The sequence below is a fragment of the Bos indicus x Bos taurus genome, chromosome 11, assembly GCF_003369695.1.
Source record: "Bos indicus x Bos taurus breed Angus x Brahman F1 hybrid chromosome 11, Bos_hybrid_MaternalHap_v2.0, whole genome shotgun sequence".
NCBI classification, from domain to species: domain Eukaryota; kingdom Metazoa; phylum Chordata; class Mammalia; order Artiodactyla; family Bovidae; genus Bos; species Bos indicus x Bos taurus.
Genome location: NC_040086.1, coordinates 101,027,114 through 101,044,863, shown reverse-complemented (window position 1 = coordinate 101,044,863; position 17,750 = coordinate 101,027,114). Strand labels below are relative to the sequence as shown.

The 17,750-nt window shown below is 51.6% G+C and overlaps 1 protein-coding gene and 1 long non-coding RNA gene across 2 annotated transcripts in view; one reads left to right on the top strand and one right to left on the bottom strand.

Annotated features, from left to right (window-relative positions):
- Positions 1-11,538, top strand: part of MED27 (mediator complex subunit 27) — a 240,480-nt gene extending 228,942 nt beyond the window's left edge. Inside the window, exon 7 of the mRNA XM_027556630.1 lies at positions 11,470-11,538. Coding sequence (XP_027412431.1) covers positions 11,470-11,523 — 54 coding nt within the window. The 3' untranslated portion in view covers positions 11,524-11,538. The remainder of the gene's footprint in view (positions 1-11,469) is intronic.
- On the bottom strand, positions 2,820-11,908 carry LOC113901770. The gene is made up of 4 exons (XR_003513526.1): positions 11,657-11,908; positions 9,842-10,022; positions 6,963-8,010; positions 2,820-5,739 (listed from the first exon to the last, which is right to left on the bottom strand). It is a non-coding gene; the product is annotated as an uncharacterized LOC113901770 (long non-coding RNA).
- Between the last annotated feature and the right edge of the window lie 5,842 nt (positions 11,909-17,750).

Sequence of the window (17,750 nt, the reverse complement as noted above, 5' to 3'; positions counted from 1 at the left end):
AGGGTCTCTCATCAGTCCATCCCCACCCCCCCACTCCAGAGGAAGGGGGTCCTGGCCAGTCTCAGTGCCAGACTCACCCACACACACACCCTCCTGTGATTGGTTCAGGGATGGGCAGACGATCTCACACACCCCGCCAAAGACATGCAGTTAGGTCCCGCTCGGTGCTGAGAGACAAGTACTGCTAGTTTCCACTGAGTGTGAACAGAGCGGGTTGAGCAGCTGCTAGACCCAGGACCTGGAATCCCTCCGGGGGCCAAGCTCACTCCTGTCCAGCTTGGGCCAGGGTGGGCAAGGGGAAGAGCCCTTCCCCTGCAGTCTGTGTGCTCAGCGCTTGACACGCACCAGCAGGCCCAGGAAACCGCTCAGAGGGCCCAGGTGCACTGTGCAGATCAGCCAGTGAAGGGGGAGTCTGGGGCAGTAAGCTGGTGACTGGTCCATGAGGCCGTGCGCTAGGCATCTCTGAGGTATCACACGGGATCTTACAGTCCTTTCCTGGTTTGATCTTTGCTCAGAGGACGTGTTTTAAGAGAGTTTTCTTAAAATATTTATTTGGCTGTTGGGTCTTAGTTGTGGCACGCAGACCTCAGAGCACGGAGACTCCGTAGTTGCCTGGCTCTGTTGCCCCGAGGCATGTAGGATCTTAGTTCCCGGACCAGGGATCGAACCTGTGTCCCCTGCATTGGAAGGCGGAGTCTTAACCACTAGACCACCAGGGAAGTCCCAGAGGCCATTTTCTAATTTGAGAATTTTTTTGCCATCTGGAGAGACTAGAAATGAGAAGCAGCTTTATCTTCAAACCTAGCAAGTAATGGCTCCTTTACATTTCCTTTAAATTTACTGAAAAACTGAGAAGTTTTCTTTTAGCATTCAGGAGGCAAGGCGGCTTCTTCCAGAGGGAGTCTCCTTAAGAGGATGGTTGGGTCCATCGGGCAGCTGTCAGACTTCGCACCACCACCTGACCCGGGCCCTCTTCCCTCCCCTCCCCTCTGCGCCCTCACCAGTGGCCTCCGCAGGCCCCCCTAGATAGGAGGTGTGTCAGGAAGGTGTGGACGGGGGGCCTCCCTCTATTTCCCATTCATGCTGTGGGATGAGGGCCGCCCTCCGGGACCAAGGCGGCGGCGCGTGCAGACAAGTTAGACTAGATGCCCGGGCTCTGGGCCGGCCCTCTGCCACCTCCTGGCCCGGGGTGAGAGACGTGAGCTGTTTCAGGCATGGCTACACGTGTCTGTGGTCCCTCACAGCGTAATCCACCCCTGACACACACACATACACACAACACACGCACACACACACAACACACACACACACCATACACGACACACACAATACACATGACACACACACACACCACACGCACACACACCACACACACCATACACAACACACATGACACACACATACCACACACACATTATACACAACACACACATACCACACACAACACACACACACCATACACAACACACATGACACACAACACGCACACACAATGCGCACACACCATACACAACACACATGACACACCCATACCACACGCACACACACCACACGCACACACAACTCACACACACCATACACCACACACACACGACACACACATACCACGTACACACACCATACACAACACACATGACACACATACACAACACACACATGACACACGCACACACCATACACAACACATGACACAACACGCACACAACGCACACACACCATACACGCACACACCACGCACATACACCATACACAACACACGTGAAACACATACCACACACACAACACACACCATACAGAACACACATGACACACACACACCACACACAATGCACACACACCATACACAACACACATGAACACACATCACATGCAAACAATGCATACACAACACACATGACACACACACATACCACACACAACACACACACCATACACAACCCATGACACACACCACATGCAAACACAATGCACACATATACACAACACACATGACACACACATACCACACACACACGCACACACACCACACACAATGCACTCACACCATACCCAACACACACACACACACCACATGCACACACAACGCACACACACCATACACCACACACAGACCACACACATGACGCACACACACCACACACACACCATACACAACACACACCCCACACAACACACAACACACATGACACACACATACCACACACACAATGCATACCACACAACACACATGCACACCACATACCACACAACATACATGCACACCACACACACACAACACACACACATATACCACACAGTACACACCACACACACACACAACACACACACACCTGCAATGGGTTTCTTGGCCCTGACTGCATCAGAAACATCCTGTTTGTTCATGGAAATATTTGATCAGTATCTGACTGTTACCCCAGTAGATTTTAAGCACATCAGTCAGTTCAGTTCAGTCACTCAGTCATGTCTGACTCTTTGCGACCCCATGAATCACAGCACGCCAGGCCTCCCCGTCCATCACCAACTCCTGGAGTTCACTCAGATTCACGTCCATCGAGTCAGTGATGCCATCCAGCCATCTCATCCTCTGTCGTCCCCTTCTCCTCCTGCCCCCAATCCCTCCCAGCATCAGAGTCTTTTCCAATGAGTCAAGTCTTCGCATGAGGTGGCCAAAGTACTGGAGTTTCAGCTTTAGCATCATTCCTTCCAAAGAAATCCCAGGGCTGATCTCCTTCAAAAAGGACTGGTTGGATCTCCTTGCAGTTCAAGGGACTCTCAAGAGTCTTCTCCAACACCACAGTTCAAAAGCATCAATTCTTTGGCGCTCAGCTTTCTTCACAGTCCAACTCTCACATCCATACATGACCACAGGAAAAACCATAGCCTTGACTAGACAGTCTGTATTAGGAACCTAGGGGTTTTTTTCATAGCTTTTTTTCATGGTTAACAGACTATTCAGATTAACTGCAAATGTCTCTCAAGACATGGAACCCAAGATCCAGACTGAGGATCTCGCCATGCCTTAGCACAGGGGGACTAAAATATTGGGGTGCTGCAGGCCAGCTGGAGAGCTGAGAGTGTGGACGAGGTCGAGGGAGGTTTTGTCTTCCGCCTGGATGAAGTTTACCGCTTTTGCACTGTATGGCAGGAATAGCAGCGTGAGTTAAATGTCACAGTTTACATGACTAATTCCATGCACTTTTAACATCCTGTCACATTACACTCTCCCCCTTCCAGGGGGGCTTATGCTCCACCTCTGTCAATCTCCCCTTCCCCTCCATTGCTCTCAAGGTCAATGTCTTGTTTTGACAAAAGACATCATTTTGATTCAGGCTGAACATATTCTGGCTTCAAGACATGGCTGGACTCTGTTTGCCTTCCTCAAGAGTCACACTTCCATTCTTCCCTTCCAAATAGAGCTCCCAACTTCAGCCTGGGATAAAGACTTCATATCCCAACTCCTTTACAGTTATATGGCCATTGAGACGTGCCTCGGATTGTGTCCAACTGCTGGAAGGGGTTCTTAAGGGAGTGGTGAGAGGAAGGAGGTCTTTGCTTCCCCCTCCCCCTTCCTCCCGGTGGAAGTGTAGATGTGATGGCTGGCCTCAGACAGCCAACCTGGACCATGAGGTAGAAGCCATGCACTGAGGATGGCACAGCAGCAGGACAGAAGGAGCCTGGCTCTTTGGCAACCTGGACAGCCATCCCTGCTCTTCTTTTATGTGGGAGAAAACCAAGATGTTTTATTTAAGCCATAAGTGTACTTTGACTTACAGCTGAGTTTGATCCTGATCAACACAAGGACATCTGATGAAGCTGGCTTTTTATTTTATTTATTTTTTTTCTTCTCTTTTTTTTATTTTTTTTTTATTTTTAAACTTTACATAATTGTATTAGTTTTGCCAAATATCAAAATGAATCCATCACAGGTATACATGTGCTCCCCATCCTGAACCCTCAACAACCTCAGTATGAGCCTGTTTTGCTCTTTCTCCCTCTCACCTTACCGGGGAGCTAATTGAGAGTTCCAGTTAACGGCCATTATTTGTTCCCAAGTGTGGTGCTTGCCGCAGCACACCCCCAGCCCCACCAGTGCTGAGAGCTCTCCTTCTGCTGTGGCATGATGGTTTCCTTCCCCAAGATCATTAACACCCCAATTCCACCAGCCTCTTTGGAGACCTGCATGATTTCAGTTTCTGCCGGGGTTTAACACTTCTAAAGGTTATTGAATCCATCTTTGGTCAGGAAAAGCCATTTAATGAGCATGTTTTGGCCTCACGAAGAGAAGGTAGCTGCACACACGTGTTCAAAGTTGCAGCCAGCCCTCTGGCACCCCATCTCCTCCTCGCCGGTTTGATTTCTTGGTCCGCACTGGACAAATAGAACAGGCTGGCTCTTTCATTCCCTCCGCCCAGCCCCCACCCCCGGCCCCTCATGCATCTTTCATCTTGACTCACTACTCCTGCAACTCCCTCTGCCCTGTGAACAGTATCGATCGGCTGATTAAGCCATCAAGTCACAGCAAACAACTTTAATTCTCTAACTCCAGGCCCTCGCTTCTCTTCCTGGCCTGGTACTGAGTTCCTTGCTCACATGTAACAACCGGCAGAGGACTTTTCCGCTGCCCATCACTAACCTTGATGTCGCCCTTCTGTTGTTTTGCGGTGTTTTGGATAGTCAAGAAGATGAACTTAAAAGAAACCAGATCCTCAATTTAGATGCCACTCCACCTGTCATCTAAATACAGTAACTGGAGGCTTTTGAGAGCCAGCCCCAGTTCCTCACCAGAGGGGCACCTCCACAGGGCTTTTATTGACTGATTTTTGGCTGCACAGGGCGTTCACCGCTGCACGCAGGCTTTCTGTCGTTGCAGCAAGTGGGGGCTGCTCTCTGGTTGCAGCGTGTGGGCTTCTCGCTGTGGGGCTTCTCTGCAGGGCACAGGCTCTGGAGCATGACTCATGTAGTTGTGCTGTGTTGTCCCAGGGCATGTGGCATCTTCCTGGACCAGGGATCAAACCCATGTTCCCTGCATTAGCAGGTAGAGCCTGTACCTGCTACTAAATAAGCCATTTATGATACCTTTTATGATTTAGTGTCCTGTCCCATCTCTTCCATTCTTTTTTCTCTTTGTCAGAAGTGAGGCAGTAAGTCAAGGGAAGGGGAATAAGGCTTCTCCATCTGAGGGCATGCCACAGACTTCGTGGACATATTCGGATTATCACACTCTGCCCTCTGGACAATAACAGACATGCAAAACATCACCTTCCTCCCAAAAGCCTCAAGCCGTCACAGATCGGCTCCGAGTCCTGATCTCGTCCTCCAGGTAGGAGGAAGCTCCGTGCAATAGAGAGGTGCTTACGTGCAGCTCCGGGAGTTCACTTCCTCTCCACCGCAAGCCAAGAGCCACGTGATATGTGTCAGGTGTGGGAGAACCACAGAGAAGACCTGCTGCATTCTCAGCTCCCAGCACAGCCCTGGGCACCCCCCAGACAGTGAGTGAGCGAATAAATGAATGAACGCCCAGTCTGGGAGCCCGGTGCGGAGAGGCGTGGCCGTTCCTGCTGGTCATCCAAGCTCCAGCCCCAAGTCATCTCCAGCGCTGTCACTCGGCATGTGTGGCTGTGCCCGTGTCCATCCCCAAAACGGCTGTGAGCTTCCTTCCCACTGCCTCTCCCGCACTAGCGGGTGGGCCCCCAGGCGCAGGATCCCCGGGTCCTTTGGTTCACTCTGCGTCTCCTGTACCTAGAACAGGGCCCAGAAAAGAGCAGCACTCAGTAAGTGTTTGCGGAGTGAAGGAATGGAGGTGTCAACACTCAGGGCCTGGGGAGGCGCTGAGTCCAGATGCTGGAGGAACTAAAACAGATTACACAGCATCGACATCCACTTTCTAGGGGTTGATGATGGAATAGACCCTGTTCTTAGGAGACACAGGCTGATATACTGAGGGGAGAAGTGTTAGAATGTCTTCAGCTTACCTTCAAGTAGTTCAGAAAAAGACACGTGTATGAGCCCCACCCCCCCACCTACCTCCTGTGGAACCTTGAAATGTTGTCCTGTGTCCCCCCTGGAATGAAAGGCAGGGCTCGAGTCCCTGTGCATCCTAGGACCTCATCAGGGCACTTACTGACTCACTCAGGGGACCCAAGCTCACCTCTTGCTGCAGCCTGACTGTCCACCCAGTGAAATCCCCCACATGTCCCTTCACTGCTCTGGTGGGAACAAGGGCCAGGTATGGAGGGATTTGGACAGGGACGAAGAGTTTGTTCCTCAGTGTGGACTGGAGTGATGTGGTCCGTGTGGACCCTTGCGGGTGCTCCCCAGCTCCCTGGAGGGGCCCAGGGGGCCAGCATCTCTACCTAGAGCTAAAAAATCCTCCCCCAGAGCCGCCCCAGCCCTCCAGCTCCCCAAGGAACCACGAGAGGTTCTCTGACCGTCACCGAGCAGACTTTCATGACCAATTTCAAGGGATTAATGGGAGAGCTGAGTGGAATTTACTTAAAACATCAGCTCCACTTAAAATAGCTCTTCCAGGCATTTAGCGGCAACGTCTTTGATTCCCCAGCCGCATCCTTTCACTCTGTTATTAAATACCACGATATTCTGGTCCAAGTTCCGACTCCCCCAAGCCCTGATTCACGTGGCTGTGTGTGCCGGGGAGTGTGAGACATCGTCATCTGCCACCCGTGGCCTTTGATGGGCGGTGACACCGGCGAGGGTGCCAGCAAGTGGCTGGCACGTGGGCTCAGGACAACTCAGTCGGCAGACATGGCCAGTGCCCCAAGTTACACCATCAGAAGCCACACGTGGGACCAGGGACAGCACCCCCTGTTTCAACCACTTTTTGGAGTTTCTTTTTCTTGCCTCAATTTACATCCATTTCTAAATTCTGGCTCCTGGGCCACCAGAGTCTCAGCCACTTTGAGAGCCGGTGCTCCAGGCCCGCCCTGCCAGACAGGACTTCTTACCTGCTCTTTGGACGTTTCCCCTGTCTTGGCCTCTGGCTTTTCATTTCCACCCAATTTTGTGCTTGTTTTCCAACCTGATGTTTGGGTTGCGGTAGGCATAGTGATGGTGATGGTGATGAAGACGGTGGTGGTGATGATGTTGACGTAACAGGATTAATGGGACTCTCAAGGAAGCCTCGCCGTGTGCCTGGCATGACGCAAAGCCCTACTGCAGCTTCGGTTCTGGAAGGAGAATCTGAGCTGGAATGCAGAATGTCTGTTGTGATCAGCACCTGCAGAGGGGAGAGGCGGAAGCAGGATTGGGCAGAGGGAGTGACTGAATGGTGACACTCCCCCCCCACGCCCCATGAGGCCTCAGCCAGCCCAGCAGGGAGCGCAGCAATCAGTCTTCCAAGGGTCCCACGTTGGTCCCACACACCCACCTGGATGCCTGCCTCTGGATGCCAGCTGTCCCTGAGGACACAGCCTGGGGTAGAAAGGCGGGTCTCTGCAGCCCAGCTCCTCTGAAGGAGCCGGGGCCCTCCCAGTGGCCACACTGCAGCAGCTGGTGGCAGGTCCTTCTGGAAGATGACATGGGCGACGCCTCTCCCTGTCTGCCATAAGCCATTCATCTGCATGATCCAGCTTTGTCCTCAGAGCAGAACCCTGAGATGCCTTTGCAGATGAGGCAGCGGGCTCAGAGAGGTTAAGGCACTCACCCAAGGTCACACAGCTCGCCTGCTGACGCTCATCTTCCTGGTGCAGGGCCCAAGTTCATACCCACCATCATAGGGCCTGTCAGGCTGAAGAGTAGGATTTTAGAGATGAAACTGAAGTAACTGGCCCTCCCTTATCCTGAGGAGCAGACACGATGCTCTGTCTGATCGCCCGACTCCCTCCTGGGAGAGAGTTGTCAGGTTCTGGGTTCATCTTCCCGGCAGAGTGGCCCTCCGGTGACCCGCCTTCCTTCCCGCGTCCCATCTTCCCTCTACAGTGGAGCTGGGATCCTGCTGGACAACGTCTAGGACAGATGTCATGTGGGGCTTTGTTGCATCTGTTGGTTCCAGACCTTGGGAAGGAGAAAGGGGCGGTCGTTCAGGCCCTCCTTGGTGCCAAGACATTGGATCTCCTGTGACCACTGGGAAACATGAGGCCCAAGCCATGAGGAACAGTCCCGAGATGAGACCCTCGGGGGCAGCCAGCCGCCCTTAGAGGCAGGCAGCACACGGATAAGCTCTTTCCTGCCCCTGCAGACAACCCACTGCTATTTCAGGATGTGCGTCCTTACAGTGAAGGGACAAGGCTGTGCCTGGGGAGAAGGGTGTTGCATAAAACCTGAACCGACTTGACCCTCCGACCTGGGCCGTGGGCAGCTCAGGGGTTGTCTGGGAGCCTGAGTTCACCTACCCTGCCCGGCGGGCCCAGGATGTGGGTCCTAGAGGGACCCCGGCCCTTCCTGTCACCCCTTCCCCTGTTTCCCCCACCTCCTGCCATCCTGATAGCCAGACCAGACATGGGCCTGGCTCAGCCAATCAGAGGCTTCAGATTCCAGGAAATAGAGCGAAGATTCAGCAAGAGCTAAGTGCATATCCGATGGTCGCAGTGCCAGCCCAGGTGCCGGCAGCAGCAGCCTGCCCAGCTGTTCCTGGGGCGGCCAGCTGTGGTTCCAGCTGCCCCAGCTGAGCCAGGCTCCCAGGCAGCCGCTGAGCTGACCACAGCCCACTGCCATTGTCAGCTTCTCCTGTCAATTCTGGGAGTTTCTGCAGTCATGCCAGCCCCATCTTCTCCTGTATGAGATGCCAAAGTTCATTTAGGCTGTTGCCTCCAAGCAAAAAATGTACAGTGTCTGCCAGCACCCCTGGAAGACATTGGGTGCACCTGCCCGGAATCCTCTCAGTCAGTGGCCTGAGGTGGTGAGTTCCCTGTCGAGAGAGGCGGACACGTGCCAGCTGGAGGGCTCCTTGACAGGAATGATGCCTAGATTTTGTGCGGATTCAATAAACAGCTTAGATAAAAGCCGCTGCAGAAATTAACACAGCACTGTAAAGCAACTGGACTCCAATAAAAATTTAAGAAGTCAGCCTCTGTGTCGTTCCGTTGTCACTGTCGGTCGTGGCTGCGACAGGAGTTTGGTATCAGTTTAAAGCAAAGTGCTCGCGTTCTAGCCGAGCCCATGTCTGGCTTCCAGTCTGAATGGAACGTCCTTCAGAGGGAAAGAAAAGGGCGGGTTTGTCCTAGGCCGAATCAGCCTCATTTTACACGGTGAGGTGGGACGAGGCTCCCAGCGAGTTTGAGGCTGGCTCCATCCCTTCCGGAGGACCAGGGCTTCTGAGATGTGTGGATGTGTTGCTTTCTTAAGGAAGAAAAAGTGAGAGAAGTAGGAAGTGAAGTCCAGATCTGTTTTAGCCCCCAGGTCATTTAGTTGTCATAAAAGCTGGAGTTTTTCATGGGTGTATTTTTTTTGTGTACTGTGAATGTGTTTATCCTTCCAAGGCCAACGTTCATAACAGAACCACCTTCTATTCCTCGGCTGATTCCTATGGGGAGGGGATGGCAAGGGACAGAGCAGCGACATGACCTCCATGAGGTCACAGGTCAAGGCTGTGCAGGAAGTGAGACACAGAGATGCAGCGGCCTGACAACTTCCAGGGGGCGTCATCAGCGGGAGCATCACCCATGGGAGACTAGCAGTGGGCGGTGCGCATCCCAGAGCAGGACCCGCCCTTCCTCCCGAAGCTTGGCTCCAGCCTGGGTCGGGGCAGGATGCCAGGCTCGACTGTCTGCCAGCTCCCTCTTCCCTCGCTAGGGGACCCTTCCCCTGCCTACAATCCCACTGCCCACCTGCAGATAAGGGACTTGCCCAGGCCACAAACTGTCATGTAGAGGAGGTGGGATCTCACCTGGAGCTGTGTGTGTCAAAGCGTTGCCACTTCTGGGGCTCAGGCCCTTTTCTCAGGACACATGCAGTCCAGGGGAGTCCTGAGGGCCTCAGGAAAGAACAGACAAAGACTACAGGGAATTCAGAAGATAATCCTGGGAATCACAGAGGGCTTCCCAGAGGCTGTGGCATTTTCCATGAACCTGGAAGGACAGGTGGTTCTTTTTAATATTTATTTATTTGCGTGTGGCACACGGCATCTGTGATCTTGGTTGCAGCATGCGGGTTTTCTAGTTAAGACATGCAGGATCTTTAGCTGTGGCATGTGGGATCTCATTCCCTGACCAGGAATGAAATCCAGTTCTCTGCATTGACAGCCTGGAGTTTTAGCCACTAGATCACCAGGGAAATCCTGACAGGTAGATTTTGAGCAAAAGGAGCTGGAGTTCTGGGCATCTGGGGAAACCTGCAGGCTGCCCAGAAAACTTGGAAGAGAGCTGCCGTCACTGGGAGAGCCCGCCTCCCAGACACTGAGTCCCACAGCTGGAATTCAAAAAGTCCTGCCTTTCCCAAAGGGCAGGATATATGAGAAGGATGGCGGGGAGGGGAGGGTAGCAGGGGAGCCCATGTCCAGTGCCCCGTAGAGTAGAGAGGTCATGTGAATCGGGGATCCATGGACTCTGGGGTCTCTCCCAGCTCTCAGACCCCGTGACAGATGAGTGGTCCTCGCCGGCAAATGTGCATGAGATGGTGGAAGGTCTGCAGCCTCAGGGGGACCAGAACCCGGCAGGCTCCACACCCCTGGGATGAGAGAAGGGGCCCAGACACCTTGGAGCATCTCCCACAAAAGGGAAGATACAGCTGTTGAAACAGAAAGGTCTGCTCTTCCACTGCAGAAAGCTCAAGGTGGGGAATTGTGAGTCCGTTAGTCACGGGCTTTCACAGCATCTTCAGAAGCTCTGGGAGGGGGCGCACCCCCCAGCCCCAGGGATGGGGCTTCTTTTCACCTGCCTGAGGCTTCCCCCTCTTTCTGGATGGAGGAGCCTCAGTCGTGATGGACGACAGGCCCTCTCAGGCCCCACATGGCCTTTCTTCTTGTAAAGTTTCCAGCTAAAAACACCTCCATGTTTAAGGCCTGCCTCTCCCAGCAGAGCCCGGAGTCCCCTCCAGGCTTCTTCTGACATGTGTGTCCACAGCCTGGGAAGTTCACATGGATCCTGCTCTTGTGCAGGGAGAGGACGGGGGACACCGTTCATCTGTGCCCAGGCCACGGGCCTGCGAGGGGAGGGTCAGTCCGGCAGGACTGAGATCTTCAGGCGACCAAGGCTACTCAGGCCTGGAGGGGCACAGAACAAGCCCAGGGACCTGCGAGGGGGGCTCCCAGCCCAGGCGCTCGGGGAGAAGGGTGGTCCAGAGTCTCAGGGGACTGGACGAAAGACCCATAGCCCGCCTCCCCCAGTGCGACGAGAACGCTCAATGTCAAAATGTAAACAAAGGGGACTTCCCTCGAGGCCCAATGGCTAAGACTTCACACTCCCAGTGCAGGGGCCCAGGTTCCATCCCTGGTCAGGGAACTAGAGCCCATGTGCCACAGCTAAGACCTAGCCCAGCAACCATTAACAAATATAAATATTTTTTTAATGTGGACAGAGGACAAAATACCCAAGGAGGGCCGAGGCTGCTACCCAAGAGCTGAAGGTTTAAGACCAGGCGCTCGTCACCGGCAGTGTGTCTGAAGTCGCCCGCTCATCTTCCTGTCCAGCTCGCCTTCAGCCTCCTGGATGCCTTGAATGGTTGGTCCCGATTCCTCCCCTCCCTACATGCCCTCACTCCTCACTGTGGCCTCCTGGTGGGTGGTGTGGCTGTCCTCTTGACCTTGAGCGTGGCCATGGGACTGGCTTGGGCCCCTGGAGCTAAGCGGACTCGCCCAGAGCACAGGCTTAAATTGTGCTTGGACAGCGGGGCTGGCCTCTGGAACTGACGTGACCGATGCAAGTTGCAAAGAGCTGCCCCTGGGGTCTTCCCTGGTGGGCCAGTGGTTCAGACTTCACCTTCCAGCGCAGGGGGTGCAGGTTCGATCCCCGGTCAGGGAACTGAGATCCCACATGCCTGAAAGCCAGAAAACCAAAACTTAAAAAAAAATAAGAAGCAACATAACAAATTCAATAAAGACTTTAAAATGGTCCACATTGGAAAAAATCTTTAAAAAGGAGCTACCCTGGAATGAACATGGGTAGAGCAGACCTGGATGTCCCTAGCAGTCAGCCAGGGGCAGAGTCAGCCACCTGAGCCAGCCCCGACCAGCTGCCTGAGCTGCTTCCTCACTGCACCACTTGCCACCCATCCATCAACCTGGGCAAGACATCCCTGCCTCACCTGTGTGTGTGTGTGTGTGTGTGAAAGTCGCTCAGTCGTGTCCAAATCTTTGTGACCCCATAGTCTATACAGTCCGTGAAATTCTCCAGGCCAGAATACTGGAGTGGGTAGCCTTTCCCTTCTCCAGGGGATCTTCCCAACCCAGGGATCAAACCCAGGTCTCCCACACTGCAGGCGGATTCTCTACCAGCTGAGCCACAAGAGAAGCCTCACCTGTAATGCAAACCTAATAATAGCATCTCCCAAGTTAGTTCAGGGAACACCAGCACCCGCACAAACCCCAAAATATCAATGATGTAACATAACAGAAATTCTAGTTACATACTGCTTTATTTAAAAACAAAACAAAAAACTACTCTGAAAACAATGGTTCACGACAGCAACCATTATATTGAACCTCATGGTTTGGGGGTCAGGGGTTGGGCAGAGCTTGGCTGGGCGGTCTTGTGCTCCACGTGGCACTGAGGTCACTCGTGGCATTCAGCTGGTCGCTGAGCTTGTCTGGAGGGTTCAAGAAGGCTTCACCCGCCAGCCTGGTGTCTTGGCGTAGATGGCTGGAAGGCGGGCCTCTGCTGGTCCCCTCCCTCTCCCTATGGTCTCTGGGCCTCTCTTTATGGTCTTGGGGCCTCTGTGTGTGGCTCCCCAGCAGGGTGGACCCTCTTCACATGGCAGCTCAGCTCCAAGAAACAGGAAGTGGAGTGGGGCGAGCAATAGATACGGTGTCATTTCCACCGTGTTGTATTGGTTGAAACAGTTAGCAAGTCCGCTTATTTCAGCGGAGAAAATAGAGACTCCTCCTTTCAGTGGGAAAAGTTCACAGAATTTGTAGCCATCTTTAATCTCCTACACTCATAAGTGCTTCCCTTGCGGCTCAGCTAGTAAAGATTCCACCTGCAACGCGGGAGACCCGGGTTCGATCCCCGGGTTGGAAAGATCCCCTGGAGAAGGGAAAGGCTACCCACTCCAGTATCCTGGCCTGGAGAATCCCTTGGACTGTATAGTCCATGGGGTCGCAAAGAGTCAGACACCACTGACCAACTTTCACGTCACTACTTCACTCATGAGTGCAGTCAACAGCCAGGAAGAGCTCTGCTCCACACAGTGACTCAGGGACCCAGGGTCAAAGGAACTCTGTCATTTACTACATGTAGCATTTTCCAAGGTTACCCTGGTCTCAACATCCAGCAGGCAGATGCTGGGAAGGAGAAAACAGGGAGTCCACACAGGAGGGTTTTATGAGCCAGCCCTAGAAGTGGCCTCTCTCACTTCCACACTGAATTCAGTGGCCTGCACCCAGCACATGGTGCCACCGAACTGCGAGGGATGCGAGGAACTGTCATCCAGCCACATGCCTGGGAGGAAACGGGACAGGCTCGGCCAGCCCCCTGCTCTCCTCTCAAGGCTATATGGTGAGCAGATGGCTCAGTCCATGGGGAGGGTGCATGGTCAGCAGCCCTGAGTGGCCGTCCTCCGCACCTCTGCGTCCAGCACAGCATGTGCAGGGTTTGCATTGCTGGTCTGCATCACTCCATGGTGTGCTTTTTCTTCTTATTCGGTCGCTAAGTCATGTCCAGCCCTTTGTGACCTCATGAACTGCAGCAAGTCAGGCTCCTCTGTCCTTCGCTGTCTCCCAGAGTTTGCTGAAACTCATGTCCATTGAATCAGTGATGCCACCCAACCGTCCCCATGGTGGTATCTGCCAACCCCCCAGCATCTTCAGAGGAGAACGTCTCCCTGCATGTGGGCAGCTCTAAGTGCCCATGCCATGTATCTCGTGGCTCCCCCTCCAGTCGCAGCTGAGGGGACCGAGAGTGGCCAGGCCCTTGCTGGTCACTGGCCCACAAGGGGACCTGGTGTACGACACTTTGCCTGGATAGGCTGGACCAACCCGAGACCCAAGCTGAGAGGATACAGAGCGTCAGGAGGTAAAGCAAGGGCTGGGGAAGGGACACCAACAGTCTTGAGCAAGGAGGATTCAGAAGCTGTGAGAAAGCAGAACCAAGAACCACAGAGCCAAGCTCCAGGGAAGAAGGTGAAGAAGCTGGCGGGTAGCAGGAGCTCTACTGAGATGCAGGAGGAGAAGCAGACACCACTCACTGCGGCTCAACGTGAAGACCAGCTCGAGTCTCTGAGACCCAGCACCCCTCCCGGTCTCGAGCCCCACAAGATCCCTCGGTTCTTACGAACGAGAGCAATGAACAGAGTACGGTTGTGGCTGGAGAGAGTCATCGTTCTCGGTCAGGGGTCAGCGGACTTCCTGTAAGGAGCCTGATCATGAATATTTACTGCTCTGCACAACCCTGTCGAAGTTGCCATCATCATGCAAAAGCAACCACAGACAATATTGAAACACGTGACTTGGTTATGTGTCAATAAAACCTTATAGACTGAAGTGATCCTTCCTCTACATTTTAACATGTCCAGAAATATTTTTTTCTTTTAGTTGTTTTTTACTACTGTGTTTTAAAATGTAAAGCAATTCTCAGCTCATAGGCAGTACAAAAAGACTTTGGGCTGGATCCAGCCCACAGGCCATAGTTTGCTGACCCTGTTCTTGGTTCATAAGGGCCGAGGGCGCCGTTTTGTTTGGTCCGCAACACCGGGAACGCCTTCCTGGGTCAAAGGAAGGAACCTAGCGGATGTGTTCCAGACAGCCCAGCAGCAGCAGCTCTCTGACCTTGGCCGGAGACCAGCGGTGAGGGCCTTGCGCAATCAGTCTTGGTGATGGGTCATGACCATCCAGCGGGTGTGACGGGGCACCCGCAGCGTCCTCTGCCCAGAGGCAGTGCAGTGTCTGCACTGACCCCGTTGGCTTTGATTCTTCCCTCCCAGCCTCGCAGGCTCTGAGCTGGGTCCTCAGCCTCCTCCCGAGAATCTGTGAGCCCCGCAGCCTTCTAATGAATTCATGTTCTGCTTAAATCAGCTAGAAACGCTTTCTATTGCTTACAAATAAGAACCCTGTCAGTTGTTGGAATTTCTCTCTGTGATTTTCTCTAGTGAATTCCCAGGGCAATAAAATGTGCTATAAAGTTCTTTTTTTAATAAGTTTTTTTAAAGTTATTACATAAATAATACATGTTCATTATTTCATATAAAGGCCAAGAAATAGAAAGTATCACAAAAAAAAGAAATAAAAATTCCTCATAATCACAGCACTCAGAAAGAAGCACAATTACTGTGGGGATGCAAACCTTCCAGATAGAGATACAGGCTTTTTTTCCTTAACAAGTATCAGGTTGTACTATGATATGCGATCTTGCAACTGGCTCTTTTACTCACCAGCACTTTGTGAACTTCTTTAAACATTAATAAGCATACAGTTCTGTCTTTTCAAATAAACACCTAGGATCCCATCACAATGCACGCCCCCCCCCCGTCCACTCCACCAGTCCCCCGTTAGTGGACATGGAGGGGATTTTCAGGTCTTCATTACTAGAGACAGTGCTTGGATACAATAATGTGAGCTCTACTGTGCCCCTCCTCCCCAGATTCGTATGTTAAAGTCCTGCTGCCAGTATCTCAGAATGTGGTTGTTTATCGATAGGGCCTTTAACGAGGTCGTTTAGGTAAAAGGAAGTCGTGCGGATGGGCTCTAATCCAGAGTGAGTGCTGTCCTTATAAAGGGGAGGCTGGGACACAACACAGCCCGATGGAGGCTCACGTGAGGACGCAGCGAGACCGTGGCCATCTGCAAGCCAAGCTGAGAGGCCTCAGAAGGTACCAGCCCTGCCCACACCGGGATCTTGGACCTCTGGCCTCCAGAACGCTGAGACAATAAATTTGTGTTATTAAAGCCACCCAGTCCGTGGTCCTTTGTTATGGCAGCCCCAGCACACAATTACAGTATCCTTTTAGTATGTTTTAATTTTTCCCTAGGCTGGAATCTTGTTTTTTGTGTTTTTTTTTATTTTTTTTATTATGATTATTATTTTTTTTTTTACTTTACAATATTGTATTGGTTTTGCCATACATCAACATGCATCCACCATGGGTGTACATGTGTTCCCCAACAGGATTCCGAAGTCAAAGAGTGTGTGCTTTTTAAAGCCTTTTGTTTTGAAATCATGATAGACTCATAGGAAGTGGCAGAAATACTGAGTTGGCCCAAAAGTTCATTCTAGTTTTCCCATAAGATGTTACAGAACAAATTTTCTGGCCAACCCAACAGTAGAGAGAGCCCTGTTTTAGCCTTCCCCCGAGGGTCCCACAGTGGTGACATCTTGCATAATTATACTGCAGTTTCCAAACTGAGCAACGGGCATCACTACAACTCTGCTAAGTGGGTGGCCGGCCTTAATCAGCATAGTGGTGGGTCTTGTATGTCTTTATGTAGACTGAACCCTGAGCATTTTACTGTTTATTCTACTGTAAATGTTATTTCCTATTTCTTGTTTGTGGAATAAGGAAAGAATATTCTGACCTTCTTTCCAGAATCGTGCTACATTGACTTATTAATCCTGTAGTTTGTTGAAGATTCTGTTGGACTTTCACTGTATATGATGATATCATCTATAGCTAATGACAGGCTCGCAGGGTTTTCCCCTTTCAATCCTTCTACTTTTTTCCTTGCTTTGCTGCATTGTTTAGGATTACCAGTAGAAAGCAGAATAAAAGTGATCGTAGTGGGGAGCCCTTGTTCCACTTCCAGTCTCAGGATTAGGGTCGGGGAAGTGGAAGTTTCTGTAATCTCCCATTAAGTATGATGTTGGCAGTAGATTTTTAATATGTATCATTTATGCTACTACTGCTGCTAAGTCGCTGCAGTCGTGTCCGACTCTGTGCGGCCCCACAGACAGCAGCCCACCGGGCTCCCCATCCCTGGGATTCTCCAGGCAAGAACACTGGAGTGGGTTGCCATTTCCTTCTCCAACGCATGAAAGTGAAAAGTGAAAGTGAAGTCTCTCAGTCGTGTCCGACTCTTAGTGACCCCATGGACTGCAGCCTAGCAGGCTCCTCTGCCCATGGGATTTTCCAGGCAAGAGTACTGGACTGGGTGCCATTGCCTTCTCCGTGTATCATTGATGGTCCCCTTCTATTTCCGGTTTGCTGAGAGCTTTCTTTTCATGGATGGTATTGAATTCCATCAATGAAGATGAGCATGTATTTTCGCCTTTATTATGACTGATTTCTGAGTGTTAAGCCAACCTTGCATTCCTGTTAATAAATGCCACTTGGTTGTGATATCGCTTTGTTTGATTTGGTAATATTTCACTAAGTATTTTTCCATCTGTTTTCATGAAAACAGTTGATCTATAATATCCCTTTGTTGTCATGTGCTTGTCAGGATTAAGGTTATGCTAGCCTCGTAAAATGACTTGGCAGTGTCTCTTCTTTCTGTACTCTCTGGGAGAGTCTGTGTAAAATTGGGGTTGTTTCTCCCTTAAACATTTAGTCTAATTCACCAGTGAAGCCATGTGGAAATTTCTTTGTCAGATAGTTATAATTTGAGATTTCATTTCTTTAATAGGTAAGTGTTTTTCTTGTGATAATTTTGATCAGTTGTGTTTTTAAAATAATTTGTCTCTTTCAACCAGCTTTCAAATTTATCTACATGA